At 37.0% G+C, this 12176-nt stretch overlaps 1 protein-coding gene across 3 annotated transcripts in view; it reads right to left on the reverse strand.

The window, feature by feature from the left end:
* LOC141735864 (transducin-like enhancer protein 1) overlaps positions 1-12176 on the reverse strand; it is a 76139-nt gene that overhangs the window by 18741 nt on the left and 45222 nt on the right. For all 3 annotated transcript variants that reach the window (XM_074569248.1, XM_074569251.1, XM_074569249.1), the window contains exons 9-10: positions 4406-4522; positions 1246-1299 (exon numbers count right to left, since the gene is read on the reverse strand). In XM_074569248.1, coding sequence (XP_074425349.1) covers positions 1246-1299; positions 4406-4522 — 171 coding nt within the window. The remainder of the gene's footprint in view (positions 1-1245; positions 1300-4405; positions 4523-12176) is intronic.

Genomic DNA, 12176 nt, shown 5'->3' on the forward strand with positions numbered 1-12176 from the left:
AACACGTGGTAACAGCAAGAAAGACCAACAGCAACTGCAGTAAGTTTGCACTGTTTTTTCCATGTACGTTCTCCACACGCTGCTAGTGGCAACAAACATTTCAATAATCTCTTTTAGGCCATACAAACCTTGCTCATCCCTATCTTCATAAGAAGAGATAGAGACGCACGCTTTATATGCAATAATACGTCACTTATTTCTAAATACTATCTGCAGTTGCCTCACTACTTAAATCTACAGGAAGAACTCAAATCACCTCTTGAGTGATTATCTTTCTCTCTTCCAGAAGCCCTCTCTGCATTTACTTTAACCTGAAATAGCCAGCCCAGCAAGCTACAATGCCATCAGAGCTCTGCAGGTTCTCCACATTCCTTTGGCTCATGCGAATAGCAGCAGGGAGGAAGTAGTCCTCACAAGAGGGCACTAAGTCTACTGATTGATTATCGAGCAGTTTCATTATAAGAAGGGCTTCTTGAAAGGATTACTATAATTCCTAGTCGGATATCCATTTTTCTACTTGGCTGACATTATTTGGGCACTTGGAGCTGCTGAAGACATTTCTTCTCTGTCAGCTTCTCTCCCTATGCTTGTCACAGAGCAGAAGAATCTCGCTACCATATTCAGGATTCTTAATTCTCTTTATTGTATGAAATAAAAGAAGAAGGAAAGGGAAGGCCTGTCCCTTTACCTTGATGCCACTGACAAATCTCTGCCCTGGAGAAAAAAAGTGGCTATAATCACTGAAAAATCTTGTGAACTGACTGACTTCACTCTGACTTTAGCTGACTTCATTCTAAAACCCAAACATTTCTGGAAAATGCTATCTTTAACATGGGACATTACAATACTAGTAATTTTTAAGGTTCCAAAAATGCTTTTAATAATATGCCTACTATTAAATACAAGGTTAGGTATTGTCTTCCTTTTTCATCTGAAGACAGTAGTTTGAAAACCTCAGCCCTCCACCTGCATCTCACCACAACTCTCTCCACTACAGAGCAGCTGTGTAGCATCAGAACGTAACTGCGGAGAGAACAGACGTGGACAAAGCAGTAGAAGAAAAAGGCAAGAGGGCAACCAGAGAAAGCTCAGAGGAAGACACAGTAACTGTGGTACTAACAAAAAGGAGAAGTTGTGAATATTTTAACATATCCACACAGAGGATTCTTTTTCTTCTAGCATCTAAACGCACTTTTCCTTTAACCTTTGGGCAAATGTCAAGACTACAAAAATGAAAAAAGTTACCTCATTCGATACATCTACAACCAAGTTATCGTCACTCTTGTCCCCATCACTGTCCTATTAAAAATAAATAAATATAGTGTTCATTTCAATTAGTACATTAAAAGCCCAGAGAAACACTACGCATCTACTCAGACATTTTTTGTTTTTCCTAAACAAAAAGCAAACAGCCTTTCATTACTTATTAGTACTAGGGTAAACAATGAAAACAGGAACACAACACCTTATTTCTGCTTCAATAATAAAATCCAAATTGGGTAGAACTAGTTGAAAGGTGGTGGTCTCACCATCAGTGCAGGATGGTCCAAAATCCCTCCTTATTACCATCATAAACAGTGTTATCACTACTCCTGCAAGAGAAACTCGTTCTGTTCATATGCTGATCTTACATGTTAATCTTATGAAAATTGCTGCTTGTGCATACCTAAAAAAACAACAGGTCTCAGAAAACTCGAGTTTTTTGCAATTTGTTTCATGAAGCAACTTACTCAAAGGAAGTTTCCTTCCAGAAAGGAAAATTTTGAAATGGAAAATTCTGGGGAAGAAAAAGTTTCAGAAATGCCATGGCATTTCAACATTTCTGCATAAAAAATCCCAAATACTTTGACATTCCCAAACTGAAATGTTTTATTGTGGCATGTCAAGCTGCATTTTGGCTGTTTTACTTAAATCTGTGTTCACCTGAGCTGCTCTAGTGCCTCATGATAGCTCTTACTCAAGTGCCTCCTGATCCCTATCTCCAAAATAGGCTGGGATACCCCAGTAGACACATCCTATGATAAACAGTAGTCTAGTGATTTCCACCGTGCACCATGGTGGTTCAACCAGAAGCTGAGTCTTGACTCAAAAACAAAACAAAAACATAAAACATCAACAAAATATCAAGTGAATGACAAAACTTAAAATTTTCATGTGGGCAAGTTTGACATTTCCAATAATAATACTTTTAGGCAAAAACTTTCTAGGCAAACAAGTCAGACATACAAGATTGCTCAAACTGTCCCCCATCTCCTGCTTTCAAAACGTCTGGGCTATCACACTTAACACTGGCATACACCAGTTCCTTCCTCTCACTCCAGGCCATAAATGTTTTTAAAAACAATCAAACAAAGAAACTTAAAAAAAACCCAACAGATAATTTCAACCGTTCCTTTCTACTCAATATTGCTGCAAGAAATACCACAAAGACAGCAGGGACCCAAGAGTGTCACTGAAGACAGAATGGTGGCTCTATTTGCCTGTCCGGAAGCTGTCCAACCAAAGGGTGCAAAAGGAGAAGGAACAGGAAAGCTTCAGCCCTGGTTATCTGCCACCTCTTGAAAAGTATGAAGCACCCTGAAGGCAAGAATAGGTTAGAACACATTTGAGCATGTGGGAGCACAGGAGGTGGGACACTTGTTCACCAGCACTACCGCCCTTGAGGAGGGCAAAATTAGCTGCCAAGCAATGATTAAGTGCACTCCACTGACTTTGTCATCTTGGGAAACTGAAATCTACTGTGACTACAAAAGGCACCTCCTATTGATACTGTTAATATATATCAGAATGTATATATATACACACACACTTATAATATATATCAGAAGATTCTCCTCACTAACAAACACACAGGTTGAAGATATACAGGTCCTAACACGAAAATTAATCAGAAGTTAAAAAGAAGGAAAAATAAAGTTGCATTTTGCATCTTATTTCCAAAAGCAACAATTCCTACAACTCATTTATCTCCCTTCTGACAAAAAGCAGTACTTCCTTATCCCTGCAAGGGCCTCATCTAAAATAAGCTCAAAATCAGCAGCTCTGTGTTTGCAGAATCAGGGAGCCTTTAAAAAGAAAGATCTTCTTCCAGATTAGAGTAAATCTGGAACTTTCAAATATCCTTGTTTTGCTCAATTCTTTATTTTGATGCTGCCTTTATCTATTAAATCCACTTCAAACAAACAGAACCACACATTTAAAATGTGGATTAAAACAAACTGCTTCTACAGTGCAATAATATACCTTCCATTTCTTTCCAGTAGAAAATACAAGAGAAACAAGCAGGTTAAGATTTTTCTTCCTTTTTTTTTTTTTAAATATCAAATGTAGCTTAAGGACGCTTACTCTTCAAATATTTAAAATAAAAAATGCCTAACATGGGGAAGTTTGCCAAACCCTTTTGTAATCAAGACAAGATTATTAGAAAGTGGTGGAAATACAACTTGCAAAACCGTAACAGTAATACACCACCACTATGTGCAGAAAGGGGAAATTAACCCCATCTACTGCCAGTAGCTCCAGGGATATCCAATAGATGCTCAGAGATACTCTGGGTCCAAGTGGAGAGAAACTACCCTACCAAATGCTGAGGAAATAAAGTGACACCTGATTTTCTCTTGGGTTTCAGTAACCAGGAAGTAATTAGTGATTGGATTAATATAAACCAGACAATTTGCCACATTATGGTTATGTCAAAGAATAGAAATCTTCTACTAGATTTAAGTTCTGCTTTTCAGGACTCTTTCACACCAGTCCTAGTCTCTAAAGCCTGTTCAAGTATCATCCTGTGATTTGCCTGAGCATTTAGACTTGCAAGCCTATGTGAACCTCTTGTGGTTCAGGTACACCACACTGCTGTACTCAAGTGCCTCTTCGAAACCAACTGACAAGCAAGCTAGTCAAAAATGCAGAACACAAACTGTGAACGACTTATATTTCAATTTGCTTTCTGCTGAAACTGCCATATCAACAGAAAGCAAACCTTAGTAAACTGGTGCAGCTTCATAACAAATGCTATTTGCAATGGTAATTATTACTCAAAGTGGTAATAGCTAGTATCAGAAAAATCAACAAAATCCTCCATTTCAAACCAATCTGCAGGTCTTACAGCAGTCCAGAAAGGATCTCTTGCTCAAACTCTGAGAAATGTCCCAGAATACTTTGTGATTCCCAGACAGCTACTCCTGGCTCATTATTCCCTGTTGAGGAGTATTACTTGAAAATAGCCCAAACTATTGAGTCACTGCTCTTCCCACAATATGAATAATGATCTCCTTGGCACATATATTCATGCACTACATCAGCCATAGGAAACATAGCCTTGTTCTTCATAGCTCTTTTACTCTTCATACAAGCACGGTATGTGCAAATAAATTAATCATTTCTTAGACACAGATTTGCTTACATAGTGGCTGGAATCCTTATCATCCACCTTTCTCTTTTTGATGTCATTGGTATATTCAGGGCCATTCCTGCGTTTATCTGTGTTTCGCAGACTGTCCGGGACCAACAGAGAATTACTCTGTGAAGACAAAAACCAAGGTCAATCAAAAATTCCTTTCAAGATTCCTTCATATATGGTTAAAAACTTAAATTGGATGTGATCAATGCTTTAGAAATGTGATACCTACATAGTCTTTAATTCCATTTAATTCAAATCAAAGTCCTCCAGACAAACATGTACAGCTTCATGCATTCTAAGAAGCCTGGCTTTTCATTGTTCAGCTTATCAAAAGTTTAGTTCACTTGTCAATCACCACCTATTAACTACTTAATTCGGCTAAATTTATTGTTTAGGAGAGGCAGGCTTGCTGTTTATTCATGAGCAGGTAACAGTTTTCTTTTTTTTTAAACGTACAAATCCTATATAATATAGGGGACTTACTAAATATAACCTGACTGCTTATTTCTAGACCATCATAAATAGATAAGACTTTGGTATGTCTACATCTGCAGGCATGGATAGATATATGGCAATTTGCCTTTAACTCTTAAAATAACAAATATTTACCAAATACGGTTATGCAGTACGCATTTGTTAGCTTCTGTAAATTCCAATTGCATGCCTTCAACAAATGTATTGCAAACAAAGATCAAATATTTTTACTTCCAGCATAACATTCACTACTAGTGTGAAATTAAGGCTAAAGTGTTGTTTAATCAGACTTGGTCTGAAAAACTGAGGCCAACACACACACACACAAAAGACAAAAGCAAAGACTAATCTTTTCCTCAAACTACGTGGACTGATTTCATTCATGCCAAGTTATGCTAAGTACAAACTGTTGACCCAAAGAGAAAGGCATTTTAGACATTTTTCAGTCACATGACAATTTGACATGCCTGCGATTCCCATCTCCATCTCCGTTCCAGCTAAAGCATTAAAACGAGTTACAATGAGTTCTTTTAAGTGCAGGATTAGCATATGCAAGAGGGCAATTTGTTCAGTGATGTGTTAATGCTGTGAACAATACTGAATGAGTTGAGAAAAAATCTCCTTTCACAAAGACCTGGTAAGCCTAGTTCCTAAAAGCCAAGTACATGCTTACATAAATAAATATATGCTCACATAAATATATAAGTAAATACGTATTTACACGCATACATGTATCTCTCGCAAGTTAAAGCCTAACACCGACATATATACTGTGATGTAAGTGGAAGCCCTCAAACGAAATACTTACATCTAACCAAGAGCCAGAGATATTTACTCTTAAAATGTCATAAACATATACTAATAGCCAGTGAACTGTGCACTAGCTATTGGCTGCCCCTTTAAAATCTGAGGACATCACGGTAGTTTTGCTCAGACATTAATGCTTAGTCCCAAGGAGAAGGAAAACAAAACAGGGTACATAAGGCAATCTGAATCCTCTTTTTCCTACTTCAGAAGCTGCACTTTAAAGCCAACTCTAAGCTCTTTTATTCATGACTATTCAAGCTAAACAAATGCCAAGGGGCTTACATAAAGCATATAGGAGGGTGTAATGAAATTCAGTATAAAGAAGCTCAAAATAATGTCTTTACCGCAATGTTTTGCAGCTAAAAGGTGGGCTTGTTGGATCACTGAACTAATTGCCTTGACAAATACAGTCTGAATTTAACCCCTCATCTCCTCCCAGATGCACACAAACTCAGGGATTCACTAGATTGAAAAAACATTAAAACCCATCTTCAACATTTTAATATCAAATCCATCACTTCTGTAGCAGCAGAAGCATCTTAAGAAGCAAGCTGTCAATTCAAACTTGACCACAGACTAAAGTACTGCAAATGTCTTTTGTAAAGGAGGAAGGTCTTTTAGTTAAGAGGTACTTCCCGTAACAAAAATCATTAAAAAAATCTATTTTACTTCTGAAGAGCTTAGAATAAAATAATGAAGGCAAATGCAGTAAAGTGAATAACCTATTTCTCATTTTATATTGCCAAAATTAAGTGTGAATAATGGAAAGGTGGCAGCAGGGCAGCAGCAGCTGGAAAAAATTTAGCATCGCTGCTATTTGAAGTTACTACACAGAAGTGTAGAGAACAGCTTGCAAATTTTGGCATCAAATATGTGTAGCGGCTGGTATTTTCTTCTGGTTTAATGTAAAGTCTACCTAGACAATGCTGACAATATTCTGTACACTTTGTCTTGTAGAATTTCAATACTGTGAAACATACCTACGAACTCCTAGGTATACCTAGCTCCCAGTGTCTCCTAAATGACAAACAAAGATGATTAGATTTGATTTTTCCTCAGAAGACTGAAGGCTTACTACTCACATAAACATGTAACAATAATTTACAGTCCTCACAAGCCTATTCTGCAAAATGTCTCCCCTATGGTCACATTTACACTGCCTTTCTCTAACTTACCACATTCATTTAAAGCACTGTTCTCCAAAATCACAGCATCCGCGCTAGAAGCTGCTGTAGAGCAGCTTATTTCACAATAGCTATACTGTCAGTTGCAAGTAAGATCGTGTTGTTACTCTGGCAAAATTTACCAGTAAACTCAATAATTAAAAAGTTACTGTTTTGTTTCCCTTAGGAGTACAAGGAAGAAGTTCTAGCAATTGGGACTAAAATCCGGTAAGTGTAACTTCTGATGCAAAAAATAGCTTCCTACTGTAACCTACTACCATAATTCAAAACACCAATCGTGCAAGATTTCATTCAAAAACATGAAAACATACATCTGATTTAAGCAGTGCATACGGTATATCCAGAACACTAAAGTAACAAAGGAAATAAATGAAAATACAAACAAGAACTGGGAAAGAGATCACCATGTAAGCTTTGGGCTATTGACGGCTGTTACCGACTTAAGGTTCAGGGAATAGGGAGGACAGCCTACTAAAAGCCACCTTTCCTCATTTCAGCTCTGGTAGAGTTTGTATTTGCTATATGTATACTATCAAGCGTAGGGCAGCTAGGGGACAGCAGCAACAGCTTCACAATGATAGAGTTCTCTTTACCTTCTCTTTTAAAAAAATAATCTGTTTAGCTCTTAGTTAGTAGTCAGGCCTACTAACATCTGACTTGTTTTCAAAAGCGGGACAAGCATTTTTATTTTACTTATATAATTTTTTAATCATGCTACAGAAATTTTCATTCGGGATTGATTTTCAGTAATAATCAGTTTGTACAACAAAATGGCAAAAGGATATTGTTTTGTCTTAATTTTAAGAGACGCATAATTGAGGATAATCCTTGCTTTCATACTAGCAGTTCAATTTATTAGGGATTACCAATGCAACATCTGTAAATCATGAATCTCAGATCAGAACAAAATCATTTTCATGTAAATGGTTTATTTTTCTTCAGATAATTCAGAATTTACTCACATATTTCCCTTTTCTTCAAATAAGTCCCGAAAGAAGAAAAGCCTAATGTAGCACTACATCCTGTAAAAGCTACCAGACTGTATAAGGGCTGTATAACAGGCAACTCGGGATCCTAAAGCAACTTTGCTGCCAGCAAAAGTTAAACACCGAAACCACCACCAGCAAATGTGAAACGAAAACCTACTCAAGAGAAGACAGATTCCCTATTAGGAATATAACGCACATTATTCAAATGCACTTCTTCAACTGCCATGCCGTTCCCCATAGGAACTCCTTCCAAACCACAAGTATGCATGCCAGAGGTACAGGCTGAGAGCCCACAGCATCTCATTTAGCCCCAGTTACAATACAGCTCTGACAACTCACAAGAACATACAGAACTGACAATTAACTTTATGCTAATCATTACAGCAATCAAATAACAGTATTTACATCACATCTGTGCTCATGGTTCAACTACACCTGGTCCCAATTAAGATCTTCTCTAGTGCTGGGCTCCTTATCCCTCCCACTCCCCTTTTCCCCAAACACACACACTTGACGCGTGCTTGGCCGTTCTCTGGCTCGCTGTACATCCCAACCAACTGCACCCACCTGCGATTACAGCCTGTTATTGCAGCTGACAACTCGCGCTTGCCCCAGTCACCAAGCAGGGCTGCTGTGTTTATTTAAGCACCACACTGTCCCTGTGCTGCTGCACCACGTGCAAGTGCTATCTACAGATACCCCTAGATAGACAGGAACAAATGCTGAGTAGGCAAAACAGAAGCAAGTCTAACACCTACAACCAAACCATCAGTTACTCATCAATCCCAGTGCTCACAGTCAGGACTCACTGACAGGAATATAGCGGACCTTGGAAGAGGGACTAGGGGCTGAACCATCCCCCGGCACGGCACAAGAAGATGGCACTCAAAAGTTATTCAACTCAGGAATCATTAACTTCCATTTGTTGAATATGCTTCTTGCAAACACAAATGTCAACAAATCAAAAGTTGACTTGTAAAGTCAGTAGGTTTTGTTTTAAGTTACCGGTGATGGAAAGCTACTGACCCCACCCTCTTTTTGCCCATCATTTTAAGTTATATTTATACTAGTATTAGGCACAAGGAAATCCAGAAGCCTAAATGGATTTTAATCACTTGATTTCAGTATTTTCCAGCTAATATTTGTCAGAATCAGGGTATCCATAAAATTTATGCCAGACCACCCAAATCCTCTTGTCCTTTGTCATTAGCCTGATGCTGCTTTGTCTCAGCTACAAATTAAACTGAAATGCAGCATCCCACAGCTATTCTGTGGGAGCCACTCCTGCTAAAGCTAATTTGTGGTTTGCATCCACAAAGACCATAAGATTTGACTTATTTTTAAGTTGACAGAGCCAATAAAAATATAAGACATAACTGATTAAATAAATTCAAGTTTTTAGATTATAAGCAATATAATGGAAAAGTATACTTTCTTCACAAAGGCCAAGAAGCATATATGTGCTACATTGATATTCATATAACTCCTTTCATGATTTACCTCCCCCATTGACAAGAATTAAAACACAAAACACTTGCATATAATATCAACCACAAAGTACCATTCAATTGTGCATGCTCCCTTCCTCCAAGACTGGGAGGGGAAGAACAGGACAGAGAGCTAAGGGCACAAAATATTTTTCTGCTGTAAAAAAAAGAGCATTTACTTTACAAAACAATAGCAACATTTATGCTTAACAACGAAGGCAAAAAAAATTCTTGCAAAATTTATGAATATTTCTTAAGTCTTAGAAAACTAAGCTCAATGTTCTTCATGAGGACAAAAGATAAACACCAACCTTAATGTAAATCCCAAGCACATAATGAAGTCAGATTTCACTGTCTACAAATTATTACTGATACAATAGAGTGCTTCAGAATATTTGCATTTCTATGCCGTCTAAGCAGGATACTACAACAGTGTGAAGACAACTGATAAACTAACACCTAAGGTTAGTTTGAAAAATGTTGCCAGTATGTTCCCTCGAGAAAAAACTGTGGACATCAAAGTTCTTTCATACTGATGTCTCCCAAAACTTTATTAAGCTTCATCTGCAAAACTCACTTGCTTTGCCTGGCTTCATTACCTGCAGCCAGACTGTGTCAGAATAGTAGGGGTGCCTGCGTTCCCACAATAACATGACCCAGTTTTGAAAGGTTAGAGCTAACATCAGCCAAAACCCACCTGCCGTTAACCGCGTAGTCCTACAATTTAATTTCAAGCCCATAATTTTAGCAGTTCATGTATGAAGTATGCTATCACTACTAACTTAAATGTTATGTATTTCACAAACATGCATTTACCAAGAACTTCCTTTCATTTTACTTCCCAAAACCTTAAGTAATATTAAAACAAAAATGTAGCCCCTGCCATTTAGATATAGCAAAAGTAGGTAAAATTGAGACTGATCACAATCAAGAATAATGAAATCACTACATCTTTATATTCCTTTATAAATGCATGAATATCACTGCATTATTAAGTATTTCTAAACAAACAACACATAAAAGCTCCTTATTTGCCAAACAAGATTTAAAAAAAATAAAACCACATCGTATTTAAAAATTAATATGCTGAAATAATATGCCACAATATGCTTTAACTCAGTTATGTAAAAAAACCCTCAATTTAAAACCTAATAGGCAAGCACTAAATTGTGATCTTTCAAACTTGCACATTTAAAGCGGTCAGCTTCTACTGATGATACTGGAAGGTCACACTAGGCATATTTGATGGAAATCGTACCGTAGAACCGCACAGTAATACCAAATATCATGGTTAATTTAGGTAACTAACGGACAGCATAGGTTTTGGTATCTTGGATAATGAAAGCAAGCCTTTGAGAGGATTTCTGTCAGCACCATTAGACTTAATATGTTACTCTGAAAATCAAATTGATCTTATCTTGGTGACCCAGATGCTATAAAGTAATTTGCAAAACAAGAGCAATAAGTTGGAACCATATGTAATAATTAAAGAGACCTGCTGGTATGCTTTGTGTACTTGTGACCAATTTTATCCTTAAAAATAAATTTTATATTAAAAAGAAATTCATTAAAGATTCAAGAGAATTAAAGAAGTTCAAAGAGCAAATCATTCCCAGCTGATCATTTTAGCCACAAATGTGAACTTCGCTGTCACTTGAATTATGATTCTTTCACTGAAGATATCATTTACTGTTAAGCCAAGATTCTAATGCAACACTGTATTTAAACAATTTTAAGTACAAGTTCACCTGTATCCAGCTATTAGATGTTAATATAATTATGAAGTATTATGCTCCACTGGGACCTAAAAGAAACTATGGCCACCACAGTGTAGTAACCTTAACTTAACATGTCCATATGGCAACGTTCTTTTATGAAATAAAGCCTCAGATTGTTTAAAGGTTACTTAGTGGTAAACCGAGCATAAAAAAAGCCTACTACAGATAATAACCAAGCAATCATGAGTAACACATATGGAGACAGAAGTAACTGCAGCAACAATTTTATGTACTTTAATTAAATAAAATTGATATATAAACTAAGCAAGTGAAATTGCAAATCTCCCACAACACAAAAGCCACGTTTAATTTTTGACTGTTCTCCTTCCATAGGCAAGAACTATTCTCAGCTACAAGACGAGTTCAGAGTTCAAATTTCAAAACACTGTGAAGCATCTGATTTTAAACTCAAAAACCCTTTAGCAAAGTACACGATGGACAGGGTAGGGGGAGGATGGTAGGAGAGCTCGGACAGAAAACTTAACAACCAAAGCAAAACACAAAGCTATCACTCCCACATGTGCACGTGTGTGCAAACAGACACAGACACACAAACCTCCTTCCTTAGGTCTTAAGAAATATTGTTGAGAATCCTGCCCTTGACTAACATCACCCAAAGAAATATGTCCCACTCAAAGAAGTATCTCCTTAATAAGTCTGAGACATCAGAAAAACACAGCTTAAAATTATTTCCACATTTACACTGTCATTAATAACATCACACAAGTTAAGCAAGCTGAAATGAATGCTTCGTACTTAGTAATCTAGAAACAAAAAAGATTGCCACAAAGGATATGCAGATACTTTCCAATAAATAATTGTCAAGGCCTAGTATTAAAAAATTTAAAAGCGGCAATAAAAATCAGAACTTTAGTAGCATAAAGATACCTGTCAAATAACTTTTCCTAGCTCTTGTCTTTTCTAATTGAGAAAAAGAAACAAAATAGAGCTCAAATTCACCTATGGCATCAACAAGCAGAATTAGCATTGTTACTTGAAATGACATGAAAGTTGCACATACCCATTAGCAACAGATTAATACAGGAATATCACTC

Source organism: Larus michahellis, chromosome Z (genome assembly GCF_964199755.1).
Source record: "Larus michahellis chromosome Z, bLarMic1.1, whole genome shotgun sequence".
In the NCBI taxonomy this organism is placed as follows: Eukaryota; Metazoa; Chordata; class Aves; order Charadriiformes; family Laridae; genus Larus; species Larus michahellis.